Below are 18,441 nucleotides of genomic sequence, written 5' to 3' on the forward strand. Positions count from 1 at the left end.
ATTATTTTTTTATAAGGTTAAGTGCTCACGGAAGAGATTGGTTTTCAGCTGTTTTTTGAATGTTGTCAGGGATTCTGCATTCCGGATGAGGGTGGGGAGAGCGTTCCACCAGCATGGAACTGTAAATGAGAATGTTCTGGAAAGTGATTTTGTGGCTTTCTGTGATGGAACCACGAGACGTCGCTCGTTGACCGATCGTAGGTGTCTGGTAGGGATGTAGACTCGTAGGAGTGAGTGAAAGTAGGAGGGAGCTGAGCCTGTGATAGTTCTGTAAGCAAGCGTCAGTGCCTTGAACTTGATGCGAGCAGCTAGAGGTAGCCAGTGCAGAGAGATGAACAGAGGAGTGACGTGGGCCCTCTTGGGCTCGTTGAAGACAAGACGAGCTGCAGCATTCTGGATCATCTGTAGGGGTTTGGTCGCACATGCTGGGAGTCCAGCCAGAAGGGCATTGCAGTAGTCAAGCCTAGAGATGACCAGGGCCTGGACGATAAGTTGTGTTGCATGCTCAGTTAGGAAAGGCCTGATCTTCCTGATGTTGTGCAGTGCAAACCTGCATGATCGAGCTGTCTTTGAAATGTGATCTGTGAAGGTCAGCTGGTCATCAAACGTTACTCCAAGATTTCTGACCGATCTTGATGGGGTGATTAATGATGACTCTAGCTGGATGGTGAAGTCGTGCTGTAGAGACGGATTGGCAGGGAGGACGAGAAGCTCAGTCTTTGCCAGGTTGAGCTGCAGGTGGTGTTCCTTCATCCATGTGGAGATGTCCGCCAGACAGCTTGAGACCCGTGCAGCTACTGTGGGATCATCTGGTTGAAAGGAGAGGAAGAACATTCCATAAGAAAACATAAAGTAAATTGTTTCAATGGTGCAAGGTTAGATTCCTTCAGTGAAAGTACAGATTCCTGTTGATAAACAGCGATGGTGGTAGAAGATCATGGTGCACAATGATGTCTGCTACAAACACACTGCATGGAAAAGGAGATACATGTTGTGTGTCGTGTGACAGTATAGCACGAGTACTAAAACTGTTGTATCACTGACTCCTACCAAAGAAATGATCTATGGGTAGATAACCAGTAATCTATTCTGAGAATGTCGGGACTACATTCTGGTTTGTAGGGGAGAATGTGGGGAAATCTAGAATATACATTGATAGAATAGTATAATTGTTATAAGATAATTATGAGTTAAAATTATGACCCTGGCTGAATAAAAGAACCCAACCAAATCACACGCTTGTTCATTTAGCTGGACAATAACTTTATTCTAGAGCTGCTATAAAGCCAAAACACTTTACTTTAATTTCCTATTATCAATGTAAAGCCGCTTTGGAACAATCTACATTGTTAAAGCACTAAATAAATGAAGATGACTTGACTTGACCAGCAGAAAACCATCACCAGAGATGCCACATCCCCTCAACATGCCTGTGGATACATTCATGAAGCAACATGTACGCATGTGTAACAGTTCGTTGTTATGGGAAGAAGGAGGTGGGAACCGGCGAACATATAATAAACTTTAATAATAAAATAAACCACTGCAGAATGAAAGTAAAGACGGCAGCTCCTCATGGGCGACTGCTGCCACATATAATAGATCAAGACATCAGATAGTCCAGGCCTGGTCCTCTCTTCCTCTTCACTGTCGTCACTCCTCCTTTATGCTTCCGCTCCTCCGTGAGAGATACGAGACCGGTGCGTCGCGCAGGTGACGCTCATCATCATCATCATCTTCATCTTCATCATCTTCATCATCATCATCATCTTCATCATCATCAATCACGCCGCTCTCTCTTGGCCTCGTCCTGCTCGCCACAAAACAATATAGCAGATATTTCAAACAATAGATGAATATAGAAATAAATACTAGTTTGAAGCACTCAAGATACATTGCAAGTGTACATAATGTGATTATGAAAGAAAAATGGGTGTAAGATAATGTAAATTTTTTTAAAGGAATACTTCACCGATTAGCATTAGGCTTTGTATCAGTAGAAAGCCGGCAGTATTGTGGAGTGACCGTGCTTCCCTCCCTCATGTCCCCCCGAGACCAGAGACTTCTGTGTGTGTGTCTGGAAAAAAACCTCTGATGACACAAAAATCGTCATTTAGCTTCATCTGAGGCTCTTGTGTCCAGAGGCGAGAGACTCCAGCCAGTAGGAGGAGCTCGTCCCGCATGTTCTCAACCCGCCCATAGGTTGGCCTGTACATCCCGGTACAAAGCAATTTAGCACTATTTCCATGGAAAAAAACGCTAGTATTTAAATTTATTTATCGTCACGGAGACTCACGATAAAACGGCGTCTTTTCAGTTTCGAGTCAAATAATAGCTTAGTTGTATAATGTATTCCGATACTGCCCTCTGTAATCGGTAGGCGTGGCTTGGGAGTGGCCTCGTAGGGCAGCGAAGCAAGTGCATTCTGGGAGTTGTTGTCTTTCATCCACATGAGCCAAAAATACATTTTCTAGCCTTTCTCAGTCTAGAAGGCACCAACTTAAAAAATAATTTCACATTTCTACTACATAAATGACCCAATTTAAATACACATTCATCTTTCCAGCAGTGAAATATCCCTTTAACATGAATACTGACCCTGACAAGATCTTCCAAGTCTTTGCTCAGGAAGGGGATCATGGGAACATCTGTTTGGAAAGTTTATTGAGATGGACATGAAGAAGTGCAGCTGTGGTACAGTTAGTTCTGGCCTCCGCACAGGAAACACCAAACAACAACAACAACAACAAAACATATCATTTGAATGTTTACAAACTCTAGTTTTCATATTTGGTGTCTAGTATTCAATACGATTTACATAGGAACAGTAATTTAATAATTTGCATCAAGAGTATTTTCAAAATCTTAATTGATCAGACCTTTATTTTGAAATAATGAATATGATAAATCATGAAAGATTGTTAATAAAAAGAACCAAACATCCTCCAGTTGTGTATGCCTGTGTTCTGTCTTAATGTCTTTTGAGTGTTAGTTAGAGGTTGACTTCATATCAAATACTGCCAAACCACGTCTCAATCTACTTCATAAATTGTAAGAAGTTTATGGAAATATTTTGTTAAGATAACTCATGCCATATCTAGAAATGGAAGAGTCCTTATGTATTCACAGGTAGAGCCTGAATTGGTACTGCGCCCAAACTAAATCTTACTGAAAGCTCACTTTTTGAGATATCAACATAATATTTGGAACACAACTTGCTGTAAAATACATGTATTTCTGGCTTACCTTGAATTTGTCCACTATACAGGAACTGAGAACCAACGAGGCGGGAGCAAACGTTCCCTTTTCATTCGTGGTCCAGGGCCGGACATGGAGGTCCAGTTGATTGTTTATTGTTGTTTTGCATGTTCCGAATCGACAAGTGTGTGTATGGTGTTGTTTGAACTGTATGAATGGCGTCGGCTCACTGTGTGCAGAACTGTGTGCAGAACTGTGAAACACCTGAACACCACGATCCAGTCCAACATTACCAGTCTGTGATCCAGCAGGAGACGATGTAGTGCAGACACGACTCCATTTTTGGCACATGTTGCAAGTCGCCTCAAACTCGTTTCTTGCACCAGCTAATCATCCTCAATACTTCACATGATCTTCTAAATCGTACTGAACTTGCATTTACCCATTTCTTCTCCGGTCTTCCTTTCGCCAGCAGGAGACAGACGTAATACGCTGCCGATGTAAATAGTCACGTGAACAAGCAAATCCACAAAGAAAGATACTAAAAATCATACAACACTAATTAGATAGTTTTAATTTGGTAAAGTATTAAGATATATCTAAGTCAAAGTGTCATCTACAATTTAAGACCTCTAACAAGACTTTTTAAGACGCTTTAGCGCACAGATTCCAGCTAACTCTTTCCACGGAAGTTTTTTTAAATTAATTTTTTTAGAAAAGTTGGCAGCCACTGCTAGCATTATTGATAATTTTCACAATTTGATCCAGAGATTATGTACTCTTTCAGAAGATGTGTAATAGCGCCCCCTGCCGTATAAGAGTGAAAACATGGACTGCTGGGAAATCCTGTCAATGGTGGGAAAGAGTTGAATATCTGGCTGATCAAAGCTTGAGTGAATACAGCAGCAAACCAAAAGCCTAAAGCTCGAGAACGGCTCAAACTGAAATTACTGCAGGAGAGTTCGGTATACAAGCGCAACAGGTGTAATGAGAAATACAAACAGGTTCTTCTTGCCCAGGGGCGTCGGACTGGTGGTAAAACCAGTCGTGATTACCAGGGCCCCAAGGGGAGAGAGGGCCCTTGAAAAGTCTGGAATATATTTTATTTTACCTGGATAATTTCATTTCCTAATTAAATTTCTTAATGAATGTCAGATGAAATGTAAAGTAAGTGTATTGGAAAAATAACTTGGTTGATTGACTGACTGGTCCCACCCCTTGCTAATGTGCCAAATGGTTTAGTCCATGTGCACGCATTCTGTTTATGTTAGTTAGTTGAGCATCTGGTGGAGCGCAAACTTCTGCTGTAGAAATGTCTTTCTCAAAGAAAACCAAATCAGGCCTGCCTGTTGAGGAACATGGGGGCCCATCAGGACTGCCTGTGCATAGGGCCCAAGACCCTGTTCTTGCCTTCAGATATTACACCGTTCCTTCTTAAACATGTTATATTTCACATTCAGATGTGGCAAACTGACGCCTCGTTCTGTTTATGTATGTCTTTATTGTCTACCAAGGTGGAAAATGATCTTTGGCTCATCAGCACATACAATAACAGTACAGGCATAGTAAGAAAAACAAGAACAAAACAAACACACAGAACAGATTCACATTACATAGATATAAAAATACAGTTCATGTCACTGTCATTTGGTTTATCGATCTCTTGCGGAGTTGATGTTTTTAACAGCGTTTGGAATAAAAGACCTCTTAAACACAGTTAATTCGCCAGATGGATTCAATAGCGCTGAACTAAATTCAAGGGCTCAGACTGACTAAAGAGAGGGTGAGAACTCTAGAATAATCCTCAACGCCGCCTTTGCCCTTCAGCATTAAAAGGTCTGAGGTCTGCCGACTATTTCGCTGGACATTGACACAATTCTGGCGAGTTTGTTCTTAGATCTGCAGTTTGAGTGATCAGAGATGAAACGTTAGTACACTCTCTACAATAGATTTGTACACAAGTTATAAAATATGCTGACTAATTCCAAGGCCACTAGGTTGTCTAAGAAGAAATAAACGCAGCAAGCATTTAAAAAAATTTTTTTTTTACTCTGGATAACGAAGCTCACATGTGAGTCCAGAATTGAGCCATGCTATTTAAAATTCTCCACAATTTCAATTTATAGGATGGATTATCATGTCTAGTTTTGTGCACATAATTATTTTGTCTTTGCAACATTAATTTCTAATTGGCTGAAGTGACACCAAGTTTCAAGGGCCTTAGTTAGAGTTAGTTTTGTCCAGTAGGCCGACTAAGACCATATCATCAGCGTATTTAAATAGTCTGAAATGTTCCTCCTCAATCATAAACTCATTAGTAAACAGAGAAAAGCACAGGGGAAAGAGCCTGTGCTTAAAGTGAGCACTTCTGACTGGATCCCTCGAACACAGACCGTCTGCGGACGGCAAGAGTTTCTAATCCAGAGGACTAAACCTGTATTATCATAGAGATCAACAAGCCTTTTTATGAGAATACGTGTCTTCACTGAAGTAACTGTATTAAGCAGGGTCAGCCTGGAACAGCCTTGAAAAACTCCTTTTAATTGAGGAGTCTTGAAGACGACGGGCTTTAAACCATCAGGTCTTGTTTAACCCAATTGTGGCCACATTTTTCTGAATGGTTTCATGCATATAGTTGTGTTAATAGTGTGCTATGTGAACATGTTCTGCATTTATTTTCCCCAGGTTTTTTTTTGTTTTGTTTTTTGAAAATCGTATTTGAATGTGCGGCAACTATAGTTGCCGGTGGGCTAATATGTTGTATGCATCCCCTCAATGTCAAATATGAATAGGAGGAGAACATTTGGCATCTATCTCAAAATAACTGCTTTCAACAGATCAATCTTTATTCATAAACAAATTTATTATGTATAAAAGTCAAAGAACATTTAATGCGAACCCAAAAAAGCTGCATCTATCATATAATCTCTTGAATATGAAAACACAACAAACAACAAATAAAAAAAAATGTAACCCCTGTGTGCTGTTCAGGGTCTTTTTTTAAATAATTCAAATATTTATTGAGTTTTTGTATTTCATAACAAAAAAACAAAAAACAACAAAAAAAAAAACATAAACAAACATAAACAGTGAGGTTCAATGTAAATCTCTGTAAACAGCTGATGTCCAAATTACATTGTAGACATGTAGGTGCAGAAATTGTCCCATTGTTCCTTCATGGTTTCATTCGTACAGTGTAGTCTTCCCAGCATCTTTTCGCACGCAGCATTTTCAATCATTCTTTCTTTTCACATTCTAAGTGTTGGGCATGAGAGTCCTTCCATAATTTCAAAATGAGTCGGGAACATGTTACCAAAGCAGTACTTAACACTCTAAAAGTATGTTTATTTAACATTGGCACTTCTTTTTTGTCTTCGAGTAAACACAATCTAGGTGATTTGGGCAGACTACAGGGTAACCAACCCTGCATGTAACTTAAAACACTGCTCCAAAAAGTAGAAATCACCGGACATTCCCAAAGGGCATGCATCAAAGAACCTTTAGCTATTTGGCATTTCCAACAAAGATCGTTTCTGCCAATACCCATTTTATAAAGCCTAGAAGGAGTATAATAATATCTATTAAGGATTTTGTATTGAATAAACTTGCCCCTAGCTTCTCTAATGTGCAACCCACTATTTGACAGAATTGAATCCCATGTATCATCATCCATTGTACATCCTAAATCTCTTTCCCATATTACTTTCAGACTTTTACTTGTATTGTTTTTAACCCAGGGGCAAATATTATACCATTTTGAGGCTTTACACAGTAGTGGAGGTAGTAGCAGAAAGGTCTCTATAGGATTTTCCCCATTTAATAACTTAACACTTCCTTTCAAACAATCTCTGATTTGTAAATACTTCCAAAAGTGGTCAGGACCCTCCAAGTTAAATTTCCTTTTGATATCATCATATGACATAACTATGTCTCCCTCCAGAAGATCACCTATAGTTCTAATACCTTTTCTTAGCCATTTTGCCCAGTAAATAGTCTGTTTATTAATTTTAATTTTTGGGTTATGTCACAAGGGGGAATATTTTTGCACATATGTAACAAGCTTGTATTTTTTATGTACCTCCAACCATACCATTTTAGAAAATTTCAATATAGGATTTTGCCTTTTATTCCCTTTATTTGACTTTTGTGATAAAATATCTATTGGTGTGAACGGAGAGGCAAGCTCTTGTTCTATTAAAATCCAGTCCAGGTTGATTTTCCCTGCCCAATGTTTGGCCAGCCTAGACATTTCAAAAGAAATACTGTAATGTTCTATATTGGGCAGGGCCAACCCCCTGTCTTTTCTTGGTTGGCAAAGCCGATTATACGAGCCCAAATACGAGGTTTACCACCATTCCAAAGAAATGTTACCACCATTCCAAAGTTTTATCATGTTATTGTAACTTATTAGTATTGGCTGTGGTATGCACATCTATAGGTAACATTCCAGTATAATAATTGGTAAGAGGGGCTATGACCATTTTCACTGTGTTTACTTTTCCCCCATAATGTTAAATTTAACTTACTCCATTTATCCAAGTTAGTCTTAATTTTGTTGAGCATTTTTCCCATATTGTCAGCCATAATATCATCAATATTTGGGTTCAATTCAATTCCAAGATATTTCATTCCTTTATCCAACCACCTAAAATTGAAACCAGTTAATAAACTATGAGTGCAAGCTTGTGAGACTGGCATCGCCTCAGACTTATGCCAATTAATTTTGTACCCAGAGAACAATGAATAGTTATCAATAACTTCAAGTAAGATTGTGATAGAGTTAGTGGGGTCTTGACTTGATACCAAAATGTCATCTGCGTACAAAAACAATTTGTGTTCCCTGCCCCCAGCGAATACACCCTTAATTCTTGAGTTTTCTCTAATTTGAATAGCCAATGGCTCTAAAAAGATAGTGAATAACAGTGGACTTAAACTACACCCTTGGCGGGTTGATCTGGAAATATAAAAAAATGGAGAAAGTACCCCATTTGTAAACACAGCTGCCTTTGGTCCCGAATACAAGGTTCTAATCCATCTGCTAAATTTATCACCTAGACCGAATTTCACCAGGGCGGTTAACAAAAAACTCCACTCTACCCTGTCGAAAGCTTTCTGAGCATCCAGAGATATAGCTAACACAGGGTTTACATTGTTTCTATTCATCCATAAGAGATGCAATAATCTTCTCATGTTATCTGACGCAGATCTGTTCTTGATAAAACCTACCTGGTCTTTATGAATAATTTGTGACAGTTCAAACTCTAACCTTGTTGATAACACTTTGGATAATATTTTACAATCGACATTTATTAAACTTATTGGTCTATAATTGGCTGGATCAGTTAAATCTTTGTCGCCTTTTGGAATTAGAGATATTACTGCCTGATTAAAACTTTCAGGAAGTGATCCATATTCAAACGCTTCATGAAATACTTCAGTCAAAAATGGGGAGAGTATGTCTATACATTTTTGGTAGAATTTGGCTGGAAAGCCATCTATTCCCGGTGACTTTCCAGATTTCATTGCACCAATGGCTTTATTTACTTCAACCTCTGTTAAAGGAGTTTACAATTTGTCCTTATCATTTTGTGAGATCTTTGGTATTGTCATTTTGTCAAAAAATGCATCCATTTGATCCTTACTAACCATGTTCTCAGATGTATACAAGTCTTGATAAAACATTTTGAAAGCCATGTTAATATCTGAGGAAGATGTAACCAATGTATCATCCTTTTTGATTGCAGTAATTACATTCTGATTATCTATTTTTTTAAGTTGTCTTGCCAATAACCTTCCCGTTTCTTCCCCATTCTCATAGAAATTCGTTTTAAGCCGGAAAAGAGCATACTCTGCCTTCTTGTTATAGATTTCATTGAGACTAAATTTAAGCTGACAAATCTCTTTAAATTTACTATCATCAAATTTCCCTGCTATTTGTTTTTCCAAAGTACCTATATGTTCCTCCAAAGTTTGGATCTTTGCCTTATTTTCTTTAACTTTTTTAGAGCTAAAAGCTAAGCATTTACCACGAACAAACGCTTTCAGAGCGTCCCACATTGTCGCCAACCTGTTAGTAGACCCAACATTTATCTCTAGAAAATATTTGATGTCCTCCTTCAATGTTGACACAAATTGTTCATCCTGCAGTATGCTTGAATTCAGTCTCCATCTTCCTTTACAGTTTTTCTCAACCTTTAAGTTTATATGTAGTTCCACAGGTGCATGATCCGATAAAGCAATAACACCTATTTTACAGTTCGATTCAACACATGAATTAGAGATAAAAAAAATAGTCTATTTCGGGAATAGGTTTTGTGCCCCTTTCCAGAGGATGTACAAGTCTCCAAATGTCCACCAAGCCAACATCTTCTTTTAGAGAACTTAATGCCAAACCTGTTTTAGTGATTGAAGTTACATTATTGGCACTCCTATCAATATATTCGTCCAAAACATTATTAAAATCTCCACCTAATAAAACATATCCCTGCATGCTTCCCAACACCTTATTTGTCCTATTGTACAGAGGTGTGGGGCAATACCTATAAAACCACCCTAAAGACGATATGCACTATGCAGAAAAAGGCAATGAGAATAGTCTGCAATGTTGACTATCATGTACATACAAATGATTTATTTGTAAAATTACAAACATTAAAATTTAAAGATATAGTGGATCTTAAGACCACTCAAATTATGTACAAAGCTAAAAACAAAGTACTCCCTAATAATATTCAAAAATGGTTTAAGGAAAGAGATAGTAGATATAATTTAAGAAGGAGAGGAAATCTCTCTCAATCAATGGCACGCACTACACTCAAAAGCATGTGCATATCTGTCAACGGGGTGAGGCTGTGGAATAATATACCTGTAACAATTATGGAAAGTAAACATATTGTGCAATTCAAAAGAAGGTTTAAAATGTCTATATTAGAAAAGTATATAAATTAAGGTGGACATGGGACAAATGTCTCATTTCCTCTTCAAGAGGTTGATTTGAATTACCATACAGTTTGTTTCTTGCCATTTTGCATATATTTAAATTATTGTTATTATTATTTTTCTATATATTATACTGTGTGATTTATTTTCAGATAAATGTACTGCAAATGATTAAGTTTTTTCTCAATAAGGATAAATTATGATATCTTGCAAGAGTAAATAGTAGCCGTTTCAAAGCTAGATGTGTAAAAGGGGAAGGCAAATATAAGTTAGCTTCTTCCTTCTCCTTTTTTGTTTTTTTCCCTTTCTTTTGAACATGCTGTGACTTTTAATTTTATTAGTTTCTGTTAAAATATGTTTTGTTACTAATGATCATGTTCTGAAGAAGAAAAAGAAAAAGAAGAAGAAAATTATTCATTCATTCATTATTAACCTCATGTATAAAATTAGGTTCATCCCTGTTTGGAGCATAAATGTTGCATAAAACGACCTGAACGCCATTAATAAGTGCCTGGAGACATAAATAACGTCCAGTTTCGTCCTTAAATTGTTCTAATAAAACAAAATTAAGTCTTTTATTAATAAGTATCACAACACCGCGGCTTTTACTTGATACTGAATTATGAAATACTTTTCCAACCCAATCCCTTTTTAACTTCAAGGCTTCATTTTCATTTTCAAAATGTGTTTCTTGAATATATGCAACATCAGTGCTATGAGACTTAAGATAACTGAGTATTTTTTTCCTTTTGATTGGCGTGCCGCACCCATTTATGTTCCATGATACAATATTAACATCTATATTGCCCATTGTTATACTGGGTTATACTGTTATACCCTGCATCTTCCAGTCTACAACAATTAAACAAATATTGACAGCTTTGTGTGAACCAAAATGTAAATAAGAATACCTCACTTTGAAAACCAATACTGGAACACTCAAAGAACAGAACTAGCACTGACCTAAAAACAAACATGGCAGTGCAAATGCCCTCCAGGCAAAGTTAAAGTTATCTCTGGTCCATGTGGGTCCCACAGACAGCGATCTCCGCTCCTCTGGCTGTCCAGGCGATGCCCCAGCGATCCCGCCCCCGTCTTCTGAAAGAACTTGTTATCAACTCTCCCCCATATGTGTAGTTAAACCTGTTGACCGATCACTCCATCTCGTCTTGAATGTTATCACGTATAAATTTCTCTGCTTCCTCAACGTCGTCAAAGCTCTTCCGCTCATCTTTCCATGTAAATTGTAGTGTTGCTGGATGTGCAAGTGTGTGCTTCACCTGATGCTGCCACAGCGTTTTCATTACCGGGGAGAATAGCTTCCTTTGCGCAGCGCGCTCGGCAGTCATGTCCTCATAAAATGACATGTGACAGTTCTCCCATATTATACCTTTCTTCTGTTTTGCGGCAGCCAGAACTTTCTGTCGTGCAGAGTAACGAAGAAATCTCACAAGAATAATCCCAGGGGGCTGCCCAGGGTCCGGGCGAGGTCTCAAACTACGGTGGCATCTTTCAATTTCAAACTCGTCTCCACGCAGCCCCAGGCCATCCGCGAGTATCTTCTTCACAAAATCACCCATATTGCCACCTCTTTCCATGCCTTCTTTCACACCAATAAGCCGAATATTCTTCCTGCGACTTCTATTTTCCTGGTCGTCAACACGAACCCAGAGTTGCTTGAGTTGTTTAGCACATTTGCTGTTGTCTTCAGCCATGCTCTTCACCTTGTCTTCCACGTCCGAGATGCGGTCATCGGCCTCGCTCATCCGTATTTGGGTTGCAGTCACGGCGTTTTTTAATTCCGTCATGTCTGACTTAATAAAAGATCATCTGCTGCAACACCATTCAAAATAGCTCCCATTTTAGTCATTTCGGCAAACAGAACGCTTATGTCCATCTTCGGAGTTTCTTCTTGGTTAGCGTTAGCCTTGCTAGCTGTTGCAGAGCTAACATTAGCATCACCCACCGTAACTGTAGGCAATCGAGTTTGTACACTCTTCTTCTTGGATCCCATGGACATGTTTCACAGCAATTTCAAGTTTAGAGACTTAAGAAGTTACCATCGTCCAGTAACGTGTTGTTTGGGAGAGATTAAGTTGTTTAAAACCAGTATTAGGTTGACGGGGTTCGGAGCTCTGCTGCGACGCAGCCATTCCCTGGTACCTCACCACGTGACTCCTGTTCAGGGTCTTTTTGACCCACATTTCTAACTTTCATTCATGGGGATAACATGGATAATTTGACATGGTCTAGGGTTTCTCAAACTCAGTCCTGGAGGGGCCACTGTCCTGCACAGTTTAGCTCCAACCCTGATGGTTGAGTTTACAGTTTGACAAAAGCACAATGTTGTGTTTTACACAAATGTAAGTAGGCTAAACACTTTGCAGTTTTAATGATGTCCTGTATGAACAAAATTACGGAGTATGTTTTTATGTTTCCACTGTTCGATCGCGCCCGTGCCTCTCTCTCTGACACACACACATTCCAGCATTGCATTCTTGACATCGCAGCCTGTTATTATGCTGCGTTCACACCAAACGCGAATAGAGCGTCAAATTCGCGTCTAGTTCGACGCTTGAACATTTTGAATCCATTTGCGCGTCCAAAGCGAATAGGACACGCGTATAGCGAGCGTTTGAAGCGAAATAGACGGGCGTTCAGAGCTATGACTCTATTACCCCCTATTGCGTGAGCGGTGTATTGCATTTCACGCATCGCCCGTGATGCTTGCGTCCACTGTTTAGATTATGAAAGGGAGCGCGTCGCTTGCGTTGCTTGCTCGCGTTACTAGCGTTGACTATGTAACGGCCATTAGTACGTTTAAAGCTCTGCAGCCATCTACTGGTTAAAGTGATTTATTTAATTTTTTTACTTTTAAAACAGCATTTTCCAAAATATGGGCAAAAAATCTTACACTAAATCATGTCAAGTTATCCATGTTATCCCCATGAATGAAATTTGGAAATGTGGGCCTTTTATAAGGTGAATTTTAAATTTTCTTAATTTTTTTTTATTTTTATAAAAACCTATTTAAAAGATATATATTTTTAATTTTTTTATATAAATTTGATGGAGTAAAAATGTAAAATTACATTTGTATAAAAAAAATATATATATACATATATATATATTTTGTTACAAAATTACATTTTGATGCCTGGGGTCTCTGAGATATGTGCTTAAAAGGCATTTGCCCACCGGCAACTATAGTTGCCATTTGGACTTTTGACTAAGTATACAAAAAACTATGTATCTCTTGTAAGATTTGTTTTGTTTGGATGATTCTAGAGACCTTCATGATTATTTATATATATATATATGTCAATAAAAAATACTTATTAGTAACATGAAAATGACCTTTCTTTGGGAGGGTTTGCCTTCGCCATGCTTCCTGGAAGTAGGGATAGAAAGTTGACAGCCTCATTTGACAGGAAGCAAGTGAATACCTATTTTTTTTTTTCTTGAAATCTTTTATTTGGTTGTTTGCTTGCATGTCATTGAGACATAGAACAAGGATAACATCTAGAAAAATACTTACAAAAGGAAAATTACAACTATTCACTGTGGCAACTATGGTGGGCTTAAATTACCAAGGCTTGCGATAACCTCAGCATTATTAATAACTATTGTTGTGAGGTTCTCCACGTGCTGTAGAGCCTCAAGCTGTAATTATAATTACAAACAAATGCAGTAAGAGTAAAAATCGAAAAACAGTTGAATGAATAAATCCTTCCTGGAGCAAACATGCATGTAAACAACAGGAACAGGGTTTTAACAAACACTTCCTAGTGACAGAATCTGAAGAAGAACAAGGAGACTGCACATGATAGAGTCTATTTTAATCTGTCATTGGGTGGAGATGAGTGTGAAGCTAACGAATGGATGAATAAAGATTCTATAAGAATCATAAAGAATCTGCATGATTAAATACAGAAATTAAAATATGGCTGAAATGACAAACACAGGTTTCACATGTACAATAAGATGATTTGAATGGAGAAAAAGTCATGTCTGTTAGGACTGTCATGTGTTTGTGTTGTTAAGCGCAGATCTCCAGCGTCCCATCATGCATCTCTTCCCTGTGCTGCATGTCTGTCTTGCACCTGTGGTCAGTGTGTGTGTCAGTGTGTGTGTCGGTGTGTGTGTCGTGTCGTGTGAAGCTGAGCTGCCGGAGACTGGAGTCCTCCTCTGTTGAGTTGAAGCCGGAGTCTCCGCTGCCATGCCGGCTGGGAACGCTGGTGTCCTGATCCTCAGGGATGGAGATCTGGATGTCCGGGACTGTGTCCGTCTCAGCGCTGATCATGTCCAGCTGATCCCACACAGAGCCGGAGCTTGGAGGAGGCAGAAGATGCGGCGTCTCCGAGTCCGACAACCAAAGCTGGAGACACACAGAGAGAACATGTTTTATTCCAGAGCAAGACTAATACTCTCTCATTAGATGGGCTAACAGTCCTTCATTAGATGGGCTAACAGTCCTTCATTAGATGGGCTAACAGTCCTTCATTAGATGGGCTAACAGTCCTTCATTAGATGGGCTAACAGTCATTCATTAGATGGGCTAACAGTCCTTCATTAGATGGGCTAATAGTCCTTCATTAGATGGTCTAACAGTCCTTCATTAGATGGGCTAATAGTCCTTCATTAGATGGGCTAACAGTCCTTCATTAGATGGGCTAACAGTCCTTCATTAGATGGGCTAATAGTCCTTCATTGGATGGGCTAACAGTCCTTCATTAGATGGGCTAACAGTCCTTCATTGGATGGGCTAACAGTCCTTCATTGGATGGGCTAACAGTCCTTCACTGGATGGGCTAACAGTCCTTCACTGGATGGGCTAACAGTCCTTCATTGGATGGGCTAACAGTCCTTCATTGGATGGGCTAACAGTCCTTCATTGGATGGGCTAACAGTCCTTCATTGGATGGGCTAACAGTCCTTCATTGGATGGTCTAACAGTCCTTCACTGGATGGTCTAACAGTCCTTCACTGGATGGGCTAACAGTCCTTCATTGGATGGTCTAACAGTCCTTCACTGGATGGTCTAACAGTCCTTCACTGGATGGTCTAACAGTCCTTCACTGGATGGTCTAACAGTCCTTCACTGGATGGTCTAACAGTCCTTCACTGGATGGTCTAACAGTCCTTCATTAGATGGGCTAACAGTCCTTCATTGGATGGTCTAACAGTCCTTCATTAGATGGGCTAACAGTCCTTCATTGGATGGTCTAACAGTCCTTCATTGGATGGGCTAACAGTCCTTCATTAGATGGGCTAACAGTCCTTCATTGGATGGTCTAACAGTCCTTCATTGGATGGTCTAACAGTCCTTCATTGGATTGGGCTAATAGTCCTTCATTAGATGGGCTAACAGTCCTTCATTAGATGGATTCATGAATGCTCTTCTCCAGGTCTTGCTCAGACACACAAGATCTGATTCCTGCTGTTTGAGTTGGTAGAATTCAGGATCACTGACTTCATGATAAGTTTTTAGACCCTGGTTTACCTTTATCCTTCTGAAATCATTATAATATGATGATTTGATGCTCAAGAAACATTTATGATTACTATCATTGTTGAAAACACTTCAAATTTTTATGGAAACTGTGATACATTTGATACATTACTTCAGGATTCATTGAATAGAAAGTTGAAAAGAACAGCTTTTATTTGAATGAGAATCTTTAGTTTTTTGATCAATTGAATGCTTCAGATATGTCTGGTTTCTGCACGTGAGGGAACTGGAAGTGGTTGAGCACCTGCTCGACCGGAAACACAACATCTGCAGCTGCAGGCGAGCGGTGAGAGACGGCTCGCGTCACACAGCTTTGCTCTCGCATTTAGATCAGACCACCAAACCACATGCCATCACAAACCAAATGACACGCTAACTACAAAGCTTTCATAATCGTTCTAATTCTAAGAGAACAGTGAGTCCCCAGCACAACTGTAACAGTAATAGCACAGAGAATCACTGCCAGAACAGTGTTTTCCAGCTGATGAACGATAACATCACTGACAGTCAGAATCTACCCTTCTTCAAAGCATTTAAACAGCAGAAGACAAAACTGCAGCACACTTATAATAAACAATGTGATCATCCGCCAGTGTGGATGCTAATATTGTTATCAATATCATTCTTGGTGTAAACGGGCCTTTAGCCGGGTGTGAGAGCTGAGCGAGTTTCTAATGGTTACTCTTAGGAGTCTGAATTCATTGCTAATAATTCAGAAGTTTTATCATCCTGTTTTCATTTAGAAGGCTGTAGTGTGGATAACAATTTTTTTATTTCCAGGCTGTAAAGTTACAGAACTCATTCAGTGATGAAGAAAGCACAGCCTCAACTCTTCGGAATCTCAGGACCTTCTATCACAACGATATCGGAAGCATCCTAACACCACAGCTAACACAGCCTGGTTAGGGAACCGACCTGCCTTCCCTTCAGGACATTAATACTGAGTGATGCTGAGAAAGGCTTGGCCAAGCGTGTTTGGGAGAAGGTGCTGTAGTATTAACCCTCTAGGCGCCACGGTCGAGTTTACGCGACAAGATGCGGCACTGAATAAAACGGCCGATTTTGTCAAATAGGGTGTCAAATTTCGTTCGACCTCCCCTCCACTAGATGGCAGACATATCATACTTCATCCCCGACTCAAAAAAACGTCATGCTTCTATACAAAATCTTCGAGCAAGAGCACATTGAATCAGTGCGAACAAAAGCGGAGCTAGTGTGCGAGTGAGCCATTTTATCAGAGCAATATTGTCAACGTCAGCGAGTATTTGCATTAGCTTATTATTATTATTATTATTATTATCTAATGGCATCAATAAAGCTTACCCGCAATGAAGTGTTGGGACTTCTATTCGCCGACCCTGATTCTGAAGGGGAATATTTGCCTTCAGAAGATGACGGTGATTCTGAAAGTGAAAGTATAGCCCTACACCAAGCACAAACGGTGAATCCTTTGCCCAATGTAGATTGTCCTTTGCCCAATGTCAGTGGTGGGAACAATGTTTCACGGGGTCGGAGTGTTCATCGCGAAGTTAGCAGGCGTGTTAGTGATGTGGGGAATGAGGCGGGAGATTTTTACTGCGCTAGCCATGTAGCTTTGTCTTCTGACCGTGTGCCTCGCCGCGATCGCGGCGGCGACAGTATTGTGGTGGAGACTATGTCTAATGCCACAGGGTATGTTAGACGAGGTCGAAGTATTCATAGGACAGTTAGGGGGCAACGTGGAGGCAGGGTGGGGAGTCGCAATGACAATGACAGTAGTCCGAGCTTGTGCACACTCGGCGCGTGAGGCAGATCTGGCCGCGCCCGCGCTTCTCGTAGCAGGAGCAGAGGCGGTGTGAAACGGGGCAGAGGGGCTATTATGCATAGTTTATCGCAAGCTGATGGGAATGCCGGCTTTGAGTATTTGGCCAATGAGGATGAGTACCAAAGTTGGGTCACGCCCTTTGATCAGCCAATTGGATATCTGGGGGAAAGAGAACTCTCCAATGCCAATTCGCCCCTAGATTTTCTATCACTCTTTCTCTCTGATGATTTCTGGAATTTACTTGTAAATGAGACAAATCGCTACGCCCATCAGTTTTTAGCCTCCCATCAACTCCAGCCACACTCCAGATTTCATCAATGGTCTAACGTAACTGTCAGTGAAATGAAAGCCTTCTTTTCTCTGCATTTGAGTATGGGTCTGGTAGAGAAGTCAGAGTTGGAGGATTATTGGGCCGAATATTGTTGTAACTTGCAATAAGAGATACCACACCATGAAACACTACAAGAAATGTCACCTGGATGGATAGGGAGTCATTATCTCTACAGCAAATGGCCTGCTACATAAATTCTATTTTTTTTTTTTGTCTGCCATTTATTAGTAATGATTTACACAGTTTATTTACTATCTATTTCCCTGACCATTTAGTAGTGTACAATGTGTTCTTTTTTGTGTGTTCATGTCCTTGTGATGTGTGTTCATGTCCTTGTAATGTGTGTGTCTTTGTCAGCTAAAAAAAAAAAAAAACCCAACAACAACTAACATTGTTTCTCGTCTTGTCTCGTCATCTCACTCATGATCTGTGCCTTGCCGTGGCGTGTGAGTTTTTGAACTAAACAGGTCTTGTCTACTTGTGTTTGTGTATCATATGAATAATATATATGTGCCCCATACATGGAATCAGAGTGCCTACTGTATGTAGTAAATGGAAAATCTCTACAGCAAAAGGCCAACCGCTACATGTATTCGTTTCTACCATTTATTAGTAATGATTTACACAGTTTGTTTACTACTTACTATATACCTGAGC

The 18,441-nt window shown here is 39.7% G+C and overlaps 1 protein-coding gene across 1 annotated transcript in view; it reads right to left on the reverse strand.

Annotated features, from left to right (window-relative positions):
• Positions 1 to 13,959: 13,959 nt before the first annotated feature.
• LOC309502712 (interferon alpha/beta receptor 1a-like) overlaps positions 13,960 to 18,441 on the reverse strand; it is a 30,891-nt gene continuing 26,409 nt past the window's right edge. The window contains exon 7 of the mRNA XM_082175208.1: positions 13,960 to 14,515. Coding sequence (XP_082031334.1) covers positions 14,177 to 14,515 — 339 coding nt within the window. The 3' untranslated portion in view covers positions 13,960 to 14,176. The remainder of the gene's footprint in view (positions 14,516 to 18,441) is intronic.

This window comes from Leuciscus leuciscus (genome assembly GCF_965113295.1).
Source record: "Leuciscus leuciscus genome assembly, chromosome: 7".
In the NCBI taxonomy this organism is placed as follows: domain Eukaryota; kingdom Metazoa; phylum Chordata; class Actinopteri; order Cypriniformes; family Leuciscidae; genus Leuciscus; species Leuciscus leuciscus.